This window comes from Podarcis erhardii (assembly GCF_964252035.2).
Source record: "Podarcis erhardii genome assembly, chromosome: 5".
NCBI lineage: Eukaryota > Metazoa > Chordata > Lepidosauria > Squamata > Lacertidae > Podarcis > Podarcis erhardii.
Genome location: NC_138509.1, coordinates 59,243,269 through 59,264,835, shown reverse-complemented (window position 1 = coordinate 59,264,835; position 21,567 = coordinate 59,243,269). Strand labels below are relative to the sequence as shown.

The following is a 21,567-nucleotide window of genomic DNA, read 5'->3' as shown; positions in this document are numbered from 1 at the left end:
AATTACAATAAAACGGATAGTTGAAAATAAGCCAGCTACCATGAAACACAGTTTAAAACACAACCAAGCCTAGAAAACTTTGATAAAATCTGGCAATGGTACATATAATAAAGCATTTCAGTTAAAAGTGAGAGAAAACACAAACTACTTTGAAGTTCTCTTTAAAATCAGAAGTAATGGGAGTCAGCTGTATTACCCCTCTTGGGAGGAGATTCCATAGGATTCCACCACCAACATGACTTGCCTGGAAGGGAGACAGAGGAATCAAAGATAAAGGCAAGGCAGTCTGTCCCTGATCAAGAGGATGGATGGTGGTGTCAGTGGAGATGGAGTATGTACTAGGAGAGGAAGGCTTGTGGGGGGGAAGATAAGAAGTCTAGCCTTGACTATGCTGAGACTGAGACAGCAATAAAACATCAAACTATCAGACAAGCAGCTGTAGATATAGGACTGGATGGAGACACAACGTTCTGAGGTGAAGCTGGATATCATTATTGTATAGATGGTACTGAAATCCCATAAAATTTGATGTGCTATTTTTACATTTATACCTCCTCCTTTCCTCTGAGGAACTCAAGATGGTGGGCCTGGTTCTCCTATTTTGTCCTCATAACAACCCTGTGAGGCAGGTTACACTGAGGTTGCTTCCAGACCATTGCTATTTCCAGGTGGGATTCAACCACATGCCAGCAAATCAAGGCTGCCCAATTAACATTGATTTGGAGCCCTTGCACAACAAAGCCACTTCCCAAAAGATCTGACTTCTCGCGATAAGGAAAGTGTGGGTCAACACTTGCATGAAGCAGCATCTCCTTACCTCAAGATCACCTAGTGAGTTCTGTGGGTGTTTGAATTTGGTCCTAGCCTGAACCTCTAGCCACCAGGCCACACTGCTTCTTGATGAGGTCACCCAGAGAGTGTAAGGCAGTAATGGGGGTGGGGTGTGCTGTTGTCCTCCACATCTTGCTGGAGCCCCTCTTCCATCAGTCGCAGCCAGCATGCCCAGTGGTCAGGGATGATGGGAGTTTTAGTCCAACAACATCTGGAAAGTCACAGGTTCCCTATTTGGTGGGGGGGGCAGGCTGAGGAGTTTCCTGAGAGCCCTAAGCAGCGCTGAGAAGGGTATACAGCGCAGGATCCGCAACGGGAAGTAGCGCCTTGTAGCTGCTTGCCACCAGTGAAGCCACAGCACCAGTGCTATCGTTAGGCCAACTAGGCAGCCGTCTGGGGCGCAGACCTCAGTTTTTGTTATATCTTATAAATTTTTGATAATTTTTTACTTTTATTTTATATTTTGAAGAAACTTACCATTCCTACAAGACACCTGTTTTTTGAAAATTTGAACTTAGCAAATTTTGGAGGGCGGTGTGATTAGCTAGGGCCTTGCCTGGGGTGCAAAATAGCCTGGCACTGCACGAACCTAGGGAGATGCTCCCCAAAAGAAATCAGCGAAGCTAGAGCACGGTTCCAGGGGCGGAGCGCGCCCAGGTGCACAACCTGCCTCCCTCTCCCTCTGCGCCCAATCGCTGCAGGGCAATCCTGCCTTCGCCCCGCCCCCGCCCCGCCCCCATTTCAAAGGACGTGGTTGGCTGAGCGGGCGCAGCCGCCGCCCAAGATCTTCGCAGAAGTTTAGTTCCGGCTGAGTTTGCGCCTCTCCGCCCCCTGCGCCAGGTGAGGCGACAGCAAGTTCCAAGGCAGCCGCGCCAGGCGCCTCGACTCAGTCCCGGAGGAGGAGGAGGAAGAGGAGGAGGAGCTCCTGGCCCCGCCCCGCCCCGGGCGGAGTCGCCGCGGCTGCTGACATGTTTCCCCGGGACGGAGTCACGCGCGCTTTTCCTCGGGGCTGCTTTCGTGGAGCCCCTTCGGGACAGGATCGCCCAGCAGCCTGCGCGGTTCCCGCCGGCTGCGTCTGATTCCGGGGAACCGCCTTGCTCGCCGGCGACTTGCCTGCAAGGGGGTCTCTGGAGCGGGGAAGGTAGGACTGTCGGCGCGGGCCCGGAGGCGCCCCCTCGCCTTCCGTGGGGGCGGGGAGGGCGATCTCCGTGGGATCTTGGCACTTCGCAGCCAACGGGGCTTCCTCCCCCTCGCTTGCTCCCGCTTCCATTTCCTGCAGCGAACAGTGGACCTGCCTGAATTTCCTCTTTCTACCCCAAGTTTGGGCGGAAAATGGTTTCGTTTCGTTGCACCTGGCCCTTGGGAAGGGAGCCTTGGATCAGGCCCGGGTAGCCCACGACGGTTACTTAAGAGAGCTTCCTTTCTTTTACGCTGCCCCGCTACTAAAGTTCCGTCCAAAGTAAGAGCAGCCCTTGTTTTACACGCTGCATTTTACTCAGCTTGCAGTCCACCCCATCTGCAACAAAACATGTCTCTACTGTATGGGATTTTACAGCCACAACAGGCGCTGTAACTCTCCAATGGTTTGACTCTGCCCCCAAAGGCACACTCCTCCATTGTCTCTGGAGACAAATGGATGCCAAAAAAAGTTGGTTCAGTGCTTTTGGATGGTCATCTTGTCCCTTTTATATTTATCTTTAATTTATGCAATACAAAATAGGGAAGAAAATTTTACCATTTCATACTTGCAGACAATTAAATACAAACACAGTTGTTCCAATTGCCCAATAGCACAAGGATGCCTGTGGGTTTGTGAGCAGTAGGGGAGATGCAGCTATTGGAAATTAAGCCTCCAAGCTCATCTATTGTCAGGGGGAGACAAGGAGTGTTTGTCAAAGGCAAAGAAACCAGGACATGTATTTCTCTGGTGTGGGGAATGGTTCCAGTGTCTCCTGTGCAGTGATAACCCTCAGCTTTTACAAAGGAGCTTGCAAGCCTATGTTGTGTTCCTCATCTGCCTCCTTCCCCCACTCTCCAAAAAGGACACCTCCAGACTGTCAGAATTTTGCAGGACGGATTCACATGCATACTGAAAATGCATCATAGGACTGAGCTGAGCAAAATGGACTCTCCTCCCTCTGTTAACTCTAAATTTGTTCTGGTGTTACTTCTAGTCCTCTAGAGCAGGTCTGGGGACAGGGTGGGGAATCCCATTGTGCTAGTGTTAATCTTTGTGCCAGTGCAACTATTTAGTTGAATACCAGCTTGGGTTGACATTTGGACCAGGAAGCTAAGGAGGGGCCTTGTACCAAGGGCCTAGGTGATGCATTAATACATATATTTATTTGCAGATGAAGTGTGTGCTGATTACTAGTGAGGTGGCAGAGGTCCTGTTCTACTGGGCTGACCCAGAATTCATGGCGATTCTGCACCAGCGCTTTGGGGGCCATGATCAAGGTGGTGGTGAGGTGAGATTTAAAGGGATGGAGGGAAACAGACCATAGTAAATGGATGCAGGGCCAAAATGACATTGCTGGCATTGCGTTCAGCGCTTAAGAAAGATGTTCTGCAAAGTTCCTGGAGTGATGGGGGAAAGTGTACTGGAGGTGGAAGTGTGTATGCTTATAAAAGCTTTGGGGCTTGTCTGAACAGGATCAGGTTATTTTTTCCTGTTCTGGTTTTGCTTTCGTATTTGCTTTTTTTATTTTAAAAATGAATGCTATGTTTTAATTGTTTTCAACAGTACACTGCCCAGAAAACCCAAGTTCTTAGATACCTAATGGATATGATATATAGATATGTAGCTGGGAGGCAACTGGGTTATGGCCTGTCCATGGGTGTCCATGCATATGCGCATGGGATGTGGCGGGACTTGGCAGGGCACAGTGACAGCTGCTTTCCCCTCTTTTTCTTTCCACAGGCCCCCGCTCTGGAAGACAGCATCAACACATTGTTTGCCCCCATGATCATCTCCTGCACAACACTGCTAGAGAAACTAGGGGACACATACACTTGCTTCTCCTCTGAAAATGACGAACACCTCTATGTGTTACATATGGTAACCGAATGGGCCACGTGCTCAGAAATGTATAGACGTTGATGGGAATTTAGTGGACAGACTAAGTCACCTTGAGACATTCATTAGCAGTGGAGGGTGGAGGCTAGCCAATGCAGCTACATGAGGCCTCCCATATTATTTAAATTGGGGTGGGTGGGTGTCATCCAAGCACCTTTTCTTTGTTCCTGCAGTCACAGGGAGGTCGTCTTCTTTGGCGATCACTCATAGCTGAGTAAGATTGTCTTCCATGAACACTGTCTTTAACAGTGAGTCCGTAAGTGACTGGAGGCCAGTTCTGGATCCACACATCCTTCCACAGTGGGGACATAGGTTTCTGGATGGGAGCTGATACGGTGAGAGTTTGCCAAACGTGCCTTCCTCTTAGTGAATTTCTCCCTTTTTTTCCTGAGTTTGAGTGTCTTCAAAGTCCATGACACCTTTGGTAAAAGCTGTTCTCCATTTGGAGTGCTCGCAGGCCAGTGTTTCCCAGTTGTGCTGTTTATACTACATTTTTTAAAGATTTGTCTTGGGTCGTTAAACCTCTTTTGTTGACAACCAGCATTGCGCTTTCCATTTTTCAGCTCGGAATAGAGTAGTTGTTTTGGAAGACAATAATCAGGCATCGCACCCGAACAATATGACATTGCGCAGATCCGTTTTTATTTAAATAAACACCAAAGGGGACTTCAGATATTTCCATGATCATTTTACATCTGTGTTCATCTTCCTTGTAATGACTGAGATAGCAATCCTCTTGCTGCTTCTACAGTTTGGTGAGTGCCTGTACATTGCTATGAATGGCGATGGCTCCGAGAGTGAGGATGACTTGCGCCGTAAGCTGTATGTGCTCAGGAGACTGGCTGAAGCTCACTTTGGACTGGTCACGCTCGACAGCCACCTCTTCCGCAGAGAGTGAGTTACCGTGCCAAAGCGGGGATTTCCTTGCTTCCTTTATTGTGATGAGCTTGTTTTCCTCCATCCCTGGATGGGATGTTTTGTTCACAGCATATGGGACCTGCTTTCCATGTGGTCTTCTCAGGCCCCTGTAACACTAAAGTCCCAGTGTGCTGAGCCACAGGAAAGCAGCTTCTCCTTGGTGCTGTTCCACACAGCTGGCAGACTAGTTTGTATGGAACTGTCATACTTCCTGGGCACATAACCTCCTGGTGCATGAAGGAAAGGGAAGCCTTAACGCGACAACCTTGCCCATGTGAGAGCAGTATTCTTGGAACACTGAGCAGTAGCTGCATGGGATGTCACCATAGTGCAAATTGTGGTTTATATGCACATGAAAAGAGCCTGAGGCAGCACAGCCTGCCTTCCCTATAATTTGCAGAAAAGTAACAGCAAAGTAGGATCTGTTTGGGGGTTTGAGTGCAACAATGCCTATGTCTGGGGATGGTTACACAGGTGAGATAAGACCAAGGAGAGATGAATTGTATGGCCTCTCTGCTCCACAGGCAGGTAGCTGACTTTGCCCTGGGTGCAATCTGAAGATTATGAATGTAGCCCGAAGAAGTTATCTTTGATTTGACTATGTAGAAATAAATTTTCCGCATAAGTTTTAAAGCCTTATTTGCAGAAACCTTCTTTAAACTTTACAAAAGCAATAAAAGATACATTGTCTCAGTTATACATTTCTAGTATTACATACACTGGTCGCAGTACAGTGGTGCCTCGCAAGACAAAAAGAATCCGTTCCGCGATTCTCTTCGTCTAGCGGTTTTTTCGTCTTGCGAAGCAAGCCCATTGACGGCTTAGCGGCTTAGCGCTATTAGCGGCTTTTAGTGGCTTATCGGTTTAGCGGATCAGCTGATAAGCGGCTTAGCGGCTTAGAAAAGGGGGGGGGGACCCGCAGGAACTCGCAAGACATTTTCGTCTTGCGAAGCAAGCCCATAGGAAATTTGTTTTGCGAAGCGCCTCCAAAACGGAAAACCCTTTCGTCTAGCGGGTTTTCCGTCTTGCGAGGCGTTCGTCTTGCGGGGCACCACTGTATAAGGCTCAATCTTTGCCAAAAAAAGGAATCCTCTCTCTTTTGATTAATGTTCAGGGAGATCTGTGTGTGCTTGAAAAACTACTCGTGCGTGGTGTGGGCTACTTCATAAGTAAACACTTTGAAACTTTGTCCCCCAAAAACATAAAACTGAACTCACCCCATTTTTGCAGTGGAAAAATACAAACCTTCAGCTGTGTGTTCATTCTTCACAGTAACTTGAATACAATAGGACAATTATGCACCATTTTATGTAACATTAAATAATTTTAACACAATCTGTAAGTTTGAGGATTTCTGTCTCTGCCCTGGAGGTAAACCGTTGGCCTCCACTGATTTTGTGGGTTCTTGCTTTGTAGGCTGCGCCCAGGAGATTCTGAGCAGCGGGCTCACATTTGGGGACTGTTCCAGAGCCTCCTTCAGACCCATCACCAACTCCGCCAGGATGACCAAAGCTTTGCTGTGGAGGTAAAGTGGGCTGGGGCAGTCGAAAAGTGGTGGTTGGAACGAAGCCAGGGATGCAGTTGTTCTCCTGGGTAGCCTAGGATGGATGGAGCAAGCCAGGAAACGTGTGTGTTGCTCCCTAGAACAGGGATGAGGCATCTTTTCCAACACACACACGTTGAGCCAGAAGCAAAAGAACATCGAGCAATGGCTGTGTCTCTTACCATTGTCTACTAGGCTACATTCCAGGCATGCAAAAACCAGAGGCTACAACATATACCCTCAACACCTCTGCATCCAGGGAAGCAAGATGCATTATCAGTATTAAATTGAATTTTTGATCTATATCCCAGTGTTTCCCAACCTTTTTTGGGCAAAGGCACACTTGTTTCATGAAAAAAATCTCGAGGCACACCACCATTAGAAAATGTTTAAAAAATTAACTCTGTGCCTATATTGACTATATATAAAGTAACTCTCTTTAATAGGAATCAAATAAACACAAAGAAAGTATTTTATAATTACTTTATTATGAAATAGTAAGTACCATATTTTTCGTCCCATAGGACGCTCCGTCCCATAGGACGCACCTACTTTTTTGAGGGGGGAAATAAAGGAAAAAATTTTTTCCTTTATTTCCCCCCAAAAAAACCAGGTCGGGGAACAGTGGGATGGCGGTGCTGCGCCTCCCCGCTGTCCCCCGAGCTTGTGGGGCTGGCCCATGTCTGCCTGGCGCGAGGGGCGCTCTGCTTCAGGGCGCCCCGCGCGTCCGGCGGCAGGCTACAGTCCGCAGCATGGGGAACCCTCTGTTTCAGGGCGCCCCATGCGCCCCCCGGGTGCGCAAGGCTTGCCAACACGAGCGCGGAGCACGGGGCGTCCTCCGAAGGGCGCCCCGTGCTCCGCGCTGCCAGCTGCCGCCCGCAAGCCTTGCGCTCCTGGGGGGAGATCCCCCGGGTGCGCAAGGCTGGCCAACACCAGCGCGGAGCACGGGGCGTCCTCCGAAGGGTGCCCCGTGCTCCGCGCTGCCAGCTGCCGCCCGCAAGCCTTGCGCTCCCGGGGGGAGATCCCCCGGGTGCGCAAGGCTGGCCAACACCAGCGCGGAGCACGGGGCGTCCTCTGGAGGGCGCCCCGTGCTCCGCGCTGCAGGCTGCTGCCCGCAAGCCTTGCGCTCCCGGGGGGAGATCCCCCGGTGCGCAAGACTTGCCAACACCAGCGCGGAGCACGGGGTGGCCTCCGAAGGGCGCCCCGTGCTCCGTGCTGCCAGCTGACGCCCGCAAGCCTTGCGCTCCCGGGGGGAGATCCCCCGGGTGCGCAAGGCTTGCGGACACCTGCGTGGAGCACGGGGCGTCCTCCGAAGGGCGCCCCGTGCTCCGCGCTGTCAGCTGACGCCCGCAAGCCTTGCGCTCCCGGGGAGAGATCCCCCGGGTGCGGGGGGAGAGATCCCCCGGGTGCGCAAGGCTGGCCGACACCAGCGCGGAGCACGGGGCGTCCTCTGGAGGGCGCCCCGTGCTCCGCACTGCAGGCTGCTGCCCGCAAGCCTTGCGGTCCCGGGGGGAGATCCCCCGGGTGCGCAAGGCTTGCGGACACCTGCGTGGAGCACGGGGCGTCCTCCGGAGGGCGCCCCGTGCTCCGCGCTGCAGGCTGCTGCCCGCAAGCCTTGCGCTCCCGGGGGGAGATCCCCCGGGTGCGCAAGGCTTGCGGACACCAGCGCGGAGCACGGGGCGTCCTCCGGAGGGCGCCCCGTGCTCCGCGCTGCAGGCTGCTGCCCGCAAGCCTTGCGCTCCCGGGGGGAGATCCCCCGGGTGCGCAAGGCTTGCGGACACCAGCGCGGAGCACGGGGCGATGGGATGTGGGAGGGAGCTCGCTCCCCGCCCCGCGTGTGCTCGCCGCCGCCGCCCCGCCTCTCGCCGCCCGACTCGCCCGCCTCCCTCCCACGGCACACCAGCCGACGTCCCGCGGCACACTAGTGTGCCGCGGAACACCGGTTGGGAAACACTGCTATATCCCACCCTTCCTCCCTAAGAAGCGCAGGATGAGGAGGGGTGTGTTTTTGGAAGAGTCCTGGAGGCCAGATGAAGGGCCACCCAGGCCTGGGTTCCCTACCCCTGAAGTGGGTAGCAGGTAATGCATGTCCGTAATCTGCGTGGACTGATGGAGCTGGGGAAGTGGGCTTTTCATGTTGTGTGCCTCACGATAATTGCTGCCTGGGCTCTGCGTAAGGGACCATACATCCCAGGGCTGGGAGGGAAGACCTTGTGCTGCAAACCTGTTCCTCTGCGCCACCCTCTTTAGGCCGTGGAGCGACTGATCCACCCTCAGCTGTGTGAGCAGTGCATTGAATTCCTGGAGCGCCAGGTTGTGCAGCACATCAATGGCAGCCCAGAGCGTGCTGGACACGAAGTCGTGCATGCCTTCCTGCTCGTGCACACCAAGCTCCTTGCTTTTTACTCCAGGTAAACCCCCAGTTCCTCTCCGCAGTCTCCTCATCCTCCCCTGAGGCACGTCTTGCTCATGCCCGCCCAGCATCTTCCACTGTGCCCGTTGCCTCCTTTGGCACCCCGCACCTCAGCTTCAGTGCCAGCCAGACCACCCTGGGCCTCTGGTTGTCTCTAGAAGGATACCTCCCCCCCTTCCGATATGTGGCTCCCCTAACAGATGGCCGTGTCTTCACCTCTTCTCTTTTACCTGCCTCCTAGCCGGAATGCCAGCTCTCTGCGGCCTGCTGACTTGCTCACGCTCCTCCTGATTGTGCAAGATCTGTATCCCAGCAGCGCTTCTGAGGAGCTGCCAGCCGCCCAGGTACCTGCCCAGGTGGGGAAGGAGACACATTCATACAAGGGGCTCTCTGTTTGTGGAGATTCCTCTTTGGGATCTTCTCAGACAATGACCTTGAGCTAGACTGAGCTGTGTGGAGTTGGGCGTAAGTGAGATTCTGGGAGCTTGGGGGTATTTTACTGTCCCAGAGCTGTCTTCCAAGTGAATTGCACTTGCCTCTGCAATATAGGCCTTCATGCAGACTTTTTAGGATCTGGCTACAGGCTTTGGTAAAAGGTTTAAATTGTGTTTTATGCATTTTGAGGGGTGTATTGACCTATGCTTTATCAGGCTACTGTAACTAGATTTCGCATTTGGATGGTTTTTTAAAAAAATGTACATTATATTTGGCAATCTTCACAGAACTCCACCTGACTCCCAATGGTTGCCATCAATTTGATTTGAATTAATTTAGAATTAAATGATTTTAGAATGTTGTATTATTTTATTGTTGTTAGCCGCCCTGAGCCCGGCTTCGGCTGGGGAGGGCGGGATATAAATAAAAAATTATTATTATTATTATTATTATTATTATTATTATTATTTGGTGCGTAAGCCACCTTGGGAGGGCTATGACCTAAGTGGCAAGCTTAAAATATTTAAATAAAAATTAATAAAATCTAAACAGGAGCTGGGATGGGTACCCTGGATTAATAAATAATAATAATGATAATAATAATATTTGTATTTATACCCTTCCCATCTGTCTGGGTTGCCCCAGCTACTCTGGGCGGCTTCCAACACAAAAGCATAATAAAACATCAAATATTAATTAATCTGTTCCAATATAAAAGTCACAATAACTTTAAAATAAATAAATCATATCAAAGAAAGCAACATTGATTAAGAGCTGTTGCGCTGTGTGAAGTCTGTCTAGATGCCTGAATAGCTAAATGTCACAGAGAACCATTGTGGATTAATCATTAGAGACCACAGAGACCCAGGTCCAAATTCCCACTGAATGAATTTGGTTCAGTTTCTTATATGCCTCAATAGGCCTCTTAACCACCACTTTAATTTCCCATAATGTCCTGCCTGGGCTGACACTGAGTCCAGAGCACTGTGGGAAATTAAAGCAATGGATCGGCACAGGTTCCTTGTTCATTTGTAGGAGGTCCTCAAACACTTCTTTAAAGAAACAATTCAGATCTGGAAAATTTCATGGAGCTCAGTGTTTGCAAATTGTTTGCTGCCATTTTGTTTTAATGTTAGTATTTTTCATGATAACATTTTGTGCTGCTTTATTAGAAACGTGCTATTTCATAGTATAAGGAATGAGTCTGTAAGCTGCCTTGTGAGGACAGAGACACTATCAAAGGCAAGATTTTTATTAATAAATGGGCAGGAAGGAGCATGGCCTACATTGGTGGGTGAGTCCTGGCAGCTGTCCAAAGATGGCTGAGCCCTGTCTCTTTTAGTTCTCAGAGGACGAGTCAAGTCTCCAGAGGCTCAATAGCAGTGAAAACATCCCAATGAACAGCCCTTGTTCCCAAGCATCTTCCCAAGAACAGGTGAGTATCAGCTGGGCTTTGGGCCTCCCATCCCAAAGGCCCAACCCTGGGTCCTTGGAATTTGTGGTTGATCAGGATTTGGGTTGTAGGCTTAGCTTTAAAACCTGAGGGAAGCAGGGGAGACTAGGATGTTGCTGGAGCAAATGATATGTGATTCATTATTTGCTAGGAATGGTGAAACCCCCATCACTGTCCTACTGGGATCCCATGGTGGAACCTATTTTGGCATATGGGGAGGGAGCCAGCCTGGGCTCGTGCTGAGTCTGTTCCCTCCCACACCCTCCCTTACGCCCTCCCTCAGGTAGCAGATGATCTCTCTATGCCCGAGGAGTTCTACACCCCCAAGGCTTCCCCTAGCCAACAGAGCACAGGTGAGTTTGGGGTCAGTGCGGAGGAGTCTGAGAAGCGACTGTGGTCTCCTGTAGATGTGGGGTGAGCTGTCAGAATGCAAAGAAACAAAGGGTGAATTGCACGTCAGCTGGCTTGACTGAGTGGTGAATGCGTGGAAATTTGATTTCCCCCTCCCTGTTTTGGAAAGGGGCATTGCCCCGCTGCTTGACTGGCACTCAGAACGTGTGCAAGTGTGGCTCTAAAAGCAATTTCCTATAGCGCCTGCCAAGGGATGGGGTTAAGCGTAGGTGCTGCCCCAGCTAGGAGGTACCTGGATCAAAATGATGCTCTGAGTCTTTTGTTAGTTGCTGTTGGCAGCCACCTTAAATGTTCCCACCTGTGGTGCTGGGGGTATCTGGTGTCTCTTCTCTCTGTTGCCTGAAGGAAGCACGGCCTGGGCTGATGGTGTGGACTTTCAGGGTGAGGGGGAGACGAATTCTGCTGACATCCAGGTATGTGCTTGGGCTTGGGATCGCAGCTCTGGATTTTTCTGCTGGGCCTCCCTTTCTGCTCTCTCCATTTCCACTTTGCATTCTCTTCTGGGTCTGTCTGTTTTTTTGTTTTGTTTTTGGCCACCTGTACTTCTCTTGTAGCCAGATCATATGGAACATGATCAGTTTTTTTCACCACCCTCATAGCTTTTTGTGAGCATCAGCCTTGCAGCTTGTGGTTATGTCCCCCACAAATGGGGAAATGAACGGAAGCAGCTTTCTCAGAATTGTGCAAAGCACCACATGTGATGAGAAACGGCAAGAAAGAAACTCTGATAATGAAAGCTGGACAAAGAGGATCCATTCCACAAGGATTTTAGGGCAGCAGGCATTAGGGATCCCTTATGTGATCACATTTCCCAGTTTGCTTGATAGAGGTGTTGCTTGCTTTCTATACGCATAAATGTTTCTATACTTTACTTCCCAGTACTGTGAAATCTGGGACAACCTTCCCCACCACCTGAACCATTAACATACCACAAATGCAACCTTTGTAGTGTCATTGAAATTGCATATAAAGCTAACTGAAACACATTGTAGTAAAGTTAACATTCCCTATGCTGGCAGATCAGGGTGTCTGTGCATGGATGACCTTGGGGCTTAAATGAGGGGAGAAGAATGGGCAAGAGAGCCTTTAGAGATCTCCTGGCCTTGCAGGGAAAGGGTTGGAACAAGATCCCCTCAGTTGCCCTCTTTCCCGCCCCCAAAAAATGCAAATGGGAAAAACTGGCAGGGGAGCAGGTCTATGCATTCGTACTGCCCCACAATTACCAGCAGCATGCGGATGGGAGCAGTTAGCCAGCTGGGATTGGGAGCTAGGCATGTCCTGTTTTTCATGCCTCTAATCCCTAATCCCACTCCCTACCTCAGCCAGGATCCCATCAGCAGTGAAGGGGACTTTCCCCTTCCAGCTGAAGGGATCCTGGTGGTGGGTGGGGGCAAGGAGGAATGGAATTGGGCTCTGAGGCTGCATGTTCTTTGAGCCCAGGACCGTAAGCCTGTGACCCTCCAGGTGTTGGGATACAGACAAATGGCTGTGCTGACTGGGGCTGATGGGGAGTGGAAGTCCAAGGACATCTGGAAGGCCACAGGCTTCCTCGCCCCTGCTTTAAACTAGGTGGGGCACTGTCCCGCCTTGGCTTAAAGGATGATGGGGGGGGTGAGGTGGGGGGTGGACTAACTTGACTCTGGAGGCCTCCTTTCCTCTGAGCTCAGTTTCCCTCCCCACTTCCTTCGCCTGTGGAATTGAGTCGCTCTGCTTGTTTCCTAGAACTGGCAGTAGATGGAGCTATTGCTTCACTTTCCTGTTAAAGGAGCAGCCCTTTAGTTCCTAAAATTGTGGAGAAACAGGAGTCCTTGAGACACTTTACCCAAGAATGCTCTATGTCCGGTCAGACAGATCCCAGTTCTGTGACAACGGCATGCTAATCTTTTCTCCAGATGGCTGAGGATTCTCTGCAGTTTCTGGCACCTCCAGCGCCAGAGGCTACTGATCCGCGGAGAATTTTCCTGGACGCCAACTTGAAGGAAGGCTACTGTCCCATGATGCCCCACATGATGTACTGCCTGCCTCTCTGGCCAGGAATCTCGCTGGTGCTCCTCACTAAGGTGAGCCAGCTCTCCTGAGAGGTGTTTATGATGCCCAGCCTGCCTGGATCTCACTGAATGTCCCCTCTGCCTTACAGAGCCCCAGTTCCCACGTGGCACATTCCATCTACCAGCTGCTGGATGGATTTCTGGTGCTGGAGAAGAAGCTGAAAGACGGGCAGGAGATCAGGCCTCACCTGCGCTCTCAGCCGGTCCTCGTGGAACTCCGGCATCGGATGGACAACTTTGTCAGGAGGTTGGGTGGGCAAGAGCCACAGGTGAGATTTGGCCAATTTACACAGGAACTGCCCAGGCACAAGGGTACTGGAGTGGGCTGGGTGATGTATTGTCTAGTGGGGCAGAGCTGGGCAGGCATTAACAGGCCTGAGCTATGGGTGAGTTCCCATTTACAGGAGTAGGAAGGGCAATAGAACTGCTGGGTAAGAGCAGACCCTGCAAAGAGATGAAATGATGCTGCACCTAGGAGCACATCTAGGAGCACATCTCTCTCTCTCTCTCTTTCTCTCTCTCAGTTGCAGAATACCTGGCTGGAATTCAAGAACAGAGCTTTCTCTCGGAACGAGACTGGGAGTTCCTGCGAGTGAGTTACTGGTCGGGCTGGGCTGAAGTGAGGGAGATTAGAATACAGGGTTGGGATAGGAATTTGGGGGTAGCATCCTGGGGGCCAGTTAGTATACCTTGGCCTCATCTGAGGATAAAATGGAAAGGTGGCAATGGTGCAGCCATGCGTGGTCCCTTCACGGATGCAAATGTAGTGATGAAAAGGATAATGGAGGTCTATGAAGCTTAAGGGCTCTTTGGACTGTGACTGTTGTAGTCCTGGGCAGTGGCGTAGCATGGGTTGTCAGCACCCGGGGCAAGGCAAGTAATTTGCGCCCCCTAACCCGTGGATTTGCGCCCCCTAACCCGTGGATTTGCGCCCCCTAACCCGTGAATTTGTGCCCCCTAACCCTAACCCCCAGATGTTGCGGCCGGCCCCCCCTGCACCCCCCATGCTACACCACTGGTCCTGGGACAAGGAAGCAGCTGGCTGGACATGCTGTGAGGAAAGGAGAACGTTCCTGGTCATGCTGGATCTGAGCAATGAACAGACTCCTTTGCTGTCAGATTTTTATTTGTGTGAGGGGGTGCGCATGCGTGCATGCATGCCACAGCAATTCTCTTTCAACAGCTGTGAGACACGGTTGCAGACAAATCTGGAAGAGCAAAAAATACGAGGTAAAAATGGGAACCAATTTACAGAACTAGCAGGTAGTATAGCTCTCCTGGGACTGTACCACTTATGAATGCGTGTTTGAAGCTCCCCTGTGTGTGCACAATCAAGCAAAGCTTCCTCTGCACATAGTGAAGAGCACATGAGGGAGAAGGCTTGGGTTCAAACCCTCCTCCTCCTTCCAGACATGCAATAGGCTACCGTGTGCCGAGTTCAAACTTCGGCAGGGGCCAAAGGAGGCCTGGCTGGTAGCTGAAGGGGGAAGATTTGGCGTGCATTTGGAAAAGGGACTGGAGGGACAGGGGAAGAGAAAAAGATTCCCATTGAATAGAGTGGGGGAGAAATGGCCGAAAGGACCAGTCTGGCCTTTTCACCTATTGATTTGTGCTTGGGACACTAATGGAGTTACCAGCTGAATGGATTTAACAGTTCTTGCAGCTTGGGGAAAATGTTAACAATACCAAGTTAACCTCTATAGGTTAACGAATATGATGTGTTGATGGAGACCACGTACAAATGAAACACAGTTTGAACTCTGGGGCCATTCCTACTGCTTTCTGCTTAAAAGAAGCCATTTTCTCTGCATGACTGTTGCAGATACTCCCTTTAGACAGGTGTTCTGTGGGGGGGGGGTGTGTGTCCTGCAACATGTTCTTGACAGCAGTCCTAGTGCACTAGTGGTGAGTTTGTTCTGCAATGCTTCCCTAATGCTTCCTCATTATTGTTGTCCAGAGCAGCTGTAGCACAACAAAAGGGGGGTAACCAAACTCCAGAACATCTGTGGTATGAAATGTTGCAGGATTTCAGCAGGAATCTGTGGAATCTGTGCTGATTGTAAATGAAGCCATGTGACACACACACACACACACACACACACACACACACCCCAATAGCATAATGTTCACAAATAATCATGAACACACATAAAAAGGGACATTGGGGAGGGATCCTGAAAGCCCTTCATAGGTCACAAAATTCAGATAATGCTTCTGGCTTGCCTGGATGGGGAGGACAGAGGTGGGTGTGAAAACTGGCATTTCTGTACAGAGGTAAATTTTGCATTTGTTGCTCTGGTCTCTTTTGCCTCTGGCCCCACCACCGCTCCTCCATGTGGCCCCTGGGAAGGGAATGTGGCCCTCAATCTGAAACAAGTCCCCCCGCTGCTTCAGAGGCACACTGATGTCTCTTTGCCGTAGGCTTCTGCAGGCCTTCTGCCGCATCCGGAGGCAGCTGTGCACCGTGTATCGGCAGCTCTTTCTCGGATCCTCTGGGACGCAGGGCCTGCCGCAGAACTTGCTGGACCAGGTGCAGCAGCTGACGCGGTGAGTGGGATGGAGCACAATGGCAAAACCACATGGGAAAGGGTGGCAGTGGCATATCTGAACTTGTACGCATTTGAGAGTTTGCACCTCATGCTGGATATCCCGTAAGGCAGTATTGGTCAGTTGTTGTTGGACTACAGTTCCCATAATCCTTGGCCAGCTTAGCCATGGATGATGGGAGTTGTAGTCCAACAACATTTGGAGACCCTACATTGAGGAACGTTGCTGGAAGGTCACCCTGAAGTTCCCTTGAGCACAGCTCTCTTCCACTCTTATATCCATTCAGTGCTGTCCGGGAGAAGCTGGTACACCCCAGTCATGCTCCTCTCCTTATAGCGGCTGCTTAGAGGCTTCTTGGACCCTCCACCTGAATGCCCACCTCTTTTGGTTCTAGTGCCTGCTTCTCCCTATGATAGTGGCCAACTAAGGAAGGAATATTGGGGAATTGAAAGGCTTGCTGTCTTTTCCCCCCAAGGTGGGGTTGGAAACTCCGGATCCGAAACCAAGCACCACTTGCTGCGCCGGCAGGAAGGCAACATGTGCCCCGAGCTCTTGGCCCTTGTAGCTTATTCCCGGTTCCTTTTTGTTGGCAGGGACAAGCTGCAAGACTGGAGAGATTTCCTGCTGGTGAAGAGCAAGCGCAATGTTACCATAGTGTCATATCCTTCCATGCTTTTCTCTGGTCCCATTCACTTCTTTTCTCCCAGAGAACTTTTGAGCATCCCCAAGCAACACCAGGAGGAGGAGAGCTTCCTAGAGAAGTGATTGTGAAGTACTCCCCCTCCCTGGCTGAAGATACCTTGGTCTTGTGGAAGAGTACTCCCTGCCCCCGCCCCACTTTGCATAGCAACCTTTGGGACAAGAAACTCAGCTCCCACCCCCACCTGGGCCATTTCCTGTAGCCCAGCTGGTAGAGCCTGAGACTCTTAATCTCAGGGTCATAGGTGGGAGCCACACCAAGGGCAAAAGATTCTCGCATTGCAGGGGGTTGGACTAGTTGACCCTCACGGTCCTTTCCAATTCTATGGTTCTGTGTCTTGGGCACAGAGCTGGAGCAGGTGAATGTTGAGGTTAGTTCTTTCCTGGGCTCCACCGGTGTTGGGAACAGGCTGGCGAAAGTTCTCAGGTTGTACCAGAAAAGTACACTGTCCTTGGACAAACGTGAAGGTCTGGAGGGGGGGGTGAGACATTGAAGGATTTCCATTGCTCACTTGGGTCAAGAACCCCATCCCTGTTCCTTGAGAGGTTTTTGTGGGGAGGATCCTAGTGGGGCAGGCACCCAAGTCGAGAGGGGCAGCTGCCTTCTCCCCAGCCACAGGCCCTTAACTGGCTGCCATCCACATATCTGGAGGAATTCCCAGGGCTGGTGCACTTCATCTACGTGGACCGCACCGCGGGGCAGATGGTGGCTCCGTCCCTTGGAGCTGCAGAGGACTCTGCTTCAGAGCTAGGCAAGGGGCCTTTGCCTGCCTTCATCAAGCAGAAGGTAAATCTCCCCAGCCTATGCAAGAGCCCCAGCTCCTGCTCCCTTCTGGCCTGCAAAGTTTTCGCTGCAGCTCCCAGTAACGTGAGCATGTGATGGGAGTTGGAGGAGAGACCAAGAATTTTAAAGTGGTGATTTGGGGCTCAGAAAGGGAGGTCTTGGGGTGCTGGGTTTCTCTTTGTCTTCCCTGTCTCTTCCTCCCCAGGTGTGGTCCTTGCTGGCACTAGCGAGAAGCTACTTGCAGAAGGGCTATACCACAGTGACAGTCCGGGACGGAGACTACTATTGCACCTACTTTCTTTGGTTTGAGAACGAGATGGTAGGTGCCAGAGCTTTGAGGGAGAGGGTGGGTGGGCTTGGGATGCAGAGATCTCCTGCAACTTTCTAAGACGTCGAGGTGATGCTGAGCGCTTACTCTGGATGTAAGAATGCCAGCACCAAATGATCATTCAGCTGCAGTCAGCCATCCTAACTTGTTCAGAGCTGATTTGAGGCTACAAATGATGCATTCAGGAGGAAGGATAGGATATTGACATGGTGCATAAACAGTGTCCTCCGCTATGGTGTGGATAGTATGGGCTGAAGACATTTGTCTCTGCATAGCCTAAGAATGCCTGCAATGGTCCCTAAGCTCCTGTCCTGTCCCTGACCTCTCCTTTCTGCTGCCACGCCCTGCAGGGCTACAGGCTGGAGGTTACGGAAGTGCCGGTGCTTTCAGATGATTCAGCCCCCATTGGGACATTGGCCGGCGACTATTACAGGTGAGCAAGGATTCCAGTGCCCCAGATACTATTGGATACATGAAGGGCTTGGAGGGAGACTTCAGCCAGAAGATCCAGGGTGGAAAAGGGCAATCCTTTTACAGCTTGGCCCATCACCCAGCCTCTTCCTCATCCTGGCACCTGCAATACGGTTATGCAGAGCGCTGCCTGCAACCTCATGGGAATTTCTATTGCATATAGTATAGTACCGCATTTTTCGCCCTATAGGGCGCACTTTTTCCCCTCCAAAAATGAAGGGGAAATCTGGGGGCGTCCTATGGGGCGAATGCAGGCTTTCGCTGAAGCTTGGAGAGCGAGAGGGGTCGGTGCGCACCGACCCCTCCCGCTCTCCAGGCTTCGGGAACACATCCGCAGCCTAGGCAGCCCTGCGGGAGTTCCTGCAGGGTTGTCTAGGCTGCGGATAGCAGCTTGTTTCCCGGAGCGCCGGGCGCCCTGAAAGCAAAGCGCCCGGCGCTTCGGGAACACATCCGCAGCCTAGGCAGCCCTGCGGGAGGTCCTGCAGGGCTGTCTACGCTGTGGATAGCAGCCTGCCGCCCCACGTGAGGGGCGCCCTGAAGCAGAGCGCCCTGCACGCCGGACAGACATCCGCAGCATGTTGGAGCCCTGCGGGAGTCCCCGCAGGGCTCCCCACGCTGCGGATAGCAGCCTGCCGACCCACATGAGAGGCGCCCTGAAGCAGAGCGCCCCGCCCGCCGGACAGACATCGGCGAGCCCCACAAGCTCGGGGGACAGCAAGGAGGCGCAGCGCCGCCATCCCGCTGTTCCTCGACCTGGTTCGGTTTCCCCGACCTGGTTTTGGGGGGGAAGTAAAGGAAATAATTTTTTCCTTTATTTCCCCCCCAAAAAACTAGGTGTGTCCTATGGGACGGAGCGTCCTATGGGACGAAAAATACGGTATATTTTTATGAACCGCCTTATTTCTGTGGCTGTAAGTTGTTTTTAATTGTTTTTAATGTTCTTACTTGCCCTGGGATGGGGTAGGGTGGGTGGTAATATTATTTATCCTCATCATCCCATGTTTTGGGATTTCCTAAGCTGGGGGTGGAAAACCTGTGACTCTTCAGATGATGTTGGCACTACAAATCCCATCCTCCCTTGACCATTGGTCCTGCTGGCTGGGGGGGGGGGAGTTGGAAGCTCCCTATAAGCCTAGGAGGAGCAACACAAGCCTTCAGCTTGCCTTGGATTACATGGATAGGCTTCAGCTGTCCCCGTCCCCCCCCCATCCTGTCTCTAGTTTAGCAGTGCACCCTCTTCTGGCTGGGCTAGGGAAGCTATTTGGAATCCTCCTTGTCCCAGCAGCCCTGCCTCTTCCCCATTTTCCAACCTTCTCTCCCCTGCAGGAAGCTGCTCCGTTACTGCAGCAGGACCCATGCGAATGAAGTGGTGAAGTGCTATGAACTCCTCACCATCCACCTGGGTGTTGTGCCAACTGAGTTTGTGATCCAGCAGGCATGTGACTTGGCCCGGCGACTTTGGGAGCCAACCCGCATCCCCTTGCTCTAGGGGTTTCATTTGCTGCCTCAGCGCCATGCTAGGGACTCCACTTTCTGGACTCTGCACCTCAGATCTCTAATGTCTCTGCTTCTTTTGGGTTCTGTTCTGCCTGCCTGCCATGCAGAACCCAATATCCTTGTCTCAAAGGAACAGTGGCTTTCCTCAGGACACTGAGACTAATGGGACCAAATTGCTTTCAAGGTAATGCTAGAGACACATGGCACACTGACACTGTGTGTGAAGTTTGACTTGAGCAGCTCCATCTCCTTGCACACACATCCCCATACAGTCTTCTCCATCTGTGAGAGAGAGGTTCGCAAGCCAGAAAGGTCAACCTGTAGCATGAGATGCCCACAACCAATTTCCCCCTGAAGCAGCTATGAATAGTCGGGAGCAAAGCTTTTCTTGACACCATCACTTGTGGAAGGGTTTTTGAGAATGGGTTCTCAAACCTGGTGCCTGGTACATCATCAAACTTGCTCCACTGTTGGAAATTAGTTTTTGTTGCCATTGGGGAATCTCATCTTCCCATAGTGGAGAAGGAAAAGTGTGAGGAGAGCCAACTGCATTTAACCCTCCCCATATTAAAAGTGACCGGTTTCAGCTGAACAATTCTGTAGGCTTGAGTGCCTTCAGAAATGTGTGATCTAACATAAAAGATTGAGAGTTATCAGCAAATTAAACCTGGCACTTGTACTTCTGAGATTGAAGTTTGGTTTGGAGGGTGTGGGATGCTTTCCCACAGCACAGATAAATGCAAAGTGTCCCTTTCAAGGAAGCAGCCCCTGGAAAGAGGGAGATAAATAAACACAAATAAACCTTTAACTGAAAGCATCTTGCGTACCAAAAAAACCCCATTGACTTTCTGCAGTGCAGGGTTGTAGGACAGAAATATCTCTTGCAATTGGTATGCAAGTTGGCTACAAACTCTGGTAGCATTTTTAATTGTATGTTTAGGAAACTGGAATAAGCTAAATGTTTTATAAATGAACTGTATTAGCTGTCTTAAAATAAATGTTATCCCTAGGTCACTCTTTCTCTCTTTTGCGATATTCATGTCCCACATACAATACAAATTCAGTGGCAAAAAGGAGAGCTTTTATGTCTGTGAGGAATTATGATTTCTTATAAAATGTTGCAAAGGAGAATAATGGGGTGGGGTATGAAAATACCCAATATAATCTACATTACAAAGCTTTACGAAAGACTGTGTCCTTATTGCAGTGCTTTCTGAATAGTGATTCAGACTCATGAATAACTTCAGAGCAAGCTCTGCTGTTAGGAAACAAAGAAACAGGAGGTTGGACTAGGTCAGGGAAGGGGAACCATGCTGCCTTGCAGACATTGTTGGGCTCCATCAGACTCTGCCAACTGTCAGAGATGGTGGGCAGTCGTAGCCACAGGTTCCCCTTCACTAGACTGGGGTTGTTGATCAGTTGCCATAAAGCTCTTGTTTGATACAGTATTTATACTGCTGAACTCCCAGCTGAGGTTGCCACCTTTTCCTCTAAGCAAGCCCTGTGTTCTTAACAGCTACACGATGGACAGATTTTCCAAATGGGATGGCAATAAAAGGAAGGGAGGGCTGTGCTTGCTGAATTTCTGCCTGCTGTGCAACTATTTATTCATTTTGTCTACTATTTATATCCTCCTCCTCTTCTGAGGATAGCTTTCAGCGGAATAAAGCATTTGTCAGGAAAAGGTTGGCTGCTGTTCTTCCAAGGATGATGGGCATAGAGCAAAGAGGACCTCAGCATCAGACTTTTATTAAAGGTTCTATATATACTAATAGTGGACTCCTAATCCAAGTGCGGGTGTTTGTTTAGCAAAAAAGATACCATCCATGTGCCAAGAGGCTCTGAGAAACTCCAAGCATTGAATGAAATACTAAAAAGTCTTCAGAAACAAAAACTGTTAAAATGGGCAGGCGAGACCAACAACAGCCAAATGAGGACCGAGCATACTTGGTGACCGTACAGTGCTGCTATTTTGTTACAAGGTGGGGGTTAAAAGTGTACAGTGGGAAAGAGGGAGGGTGGAATGGGGTACCATGGATTTGGGGCATGGCTGGCTACTTGGAACCGTGAATCGGGCACAATGTTTTGCTGCAGGTCCCACTTGTGAAATAAT

The 21,567-nt window shown here is 50.8% G+C and overlaps 1 protein-coding gene across 4 annotated transcripts; it reads left to right on the top strand.

The window, feature by feature from the left end:
• The first annotated feature begins 1,650 nt into the window (after window positions 1-1,650).
• On the top strand, window positions 1,651-21,138 carry HPS1 (HPS1 biogenesis of lysosomal organelles complex 3 subunit 1). Of its 4 annotated transcripts, none has more exons than XM_081863483.1 (19): window positions 1,651-1,972; window positions 3,183-3,299; window positions 3,752-3,889; window positions 4,659-4,801; window positions 6,242-6,350; window positions 8,619-8,779; window positions 9,023-9,137; window positions 10,559-10,651; window positions 10,953-11,022; window positions 11,426-11,493; window positions 12,973-13,140; window positions 13,218-13,397; window positions 13,653-13,720; window positions 15,550-15,675; window positions 16,269-16,339; window positions 17,022-17,161; window positions 17,364-17,477; window positions 17,837-17,919; window positions 19,284-21,138. In XM_081863483.1, the coding sequence occupies exons 2-19, from the start codon at window positions 3,183-3,185 to the stop codon at window positions 19,444-19,446; spliced, it is 2,127 nt and encodes a 708-aa protein (XP_081719609.1). In that variant the 5' UTR covers window positions 1,651-1,972; the 3' UTR covers window positions 19,447-21,138. The 4 variants fall into 4 exon arrangements, with proteins under 4 accessions (XP_081719609.1, XP_081719611.1, XP_081719610.1 ...); XM_081863484.1 differs by having other exon boundaries at window positions 1,653-1,972; window positions 9,023-9,125; XM_081863485.1 differs by lacking the exons at window positions 10,953-11,022; window positions 11,426-11,493 and having other exon boundaries at window positions 1,652-1,972.
• Window positions 21,139-21,567: the final 429 nt, after the last annotated feature.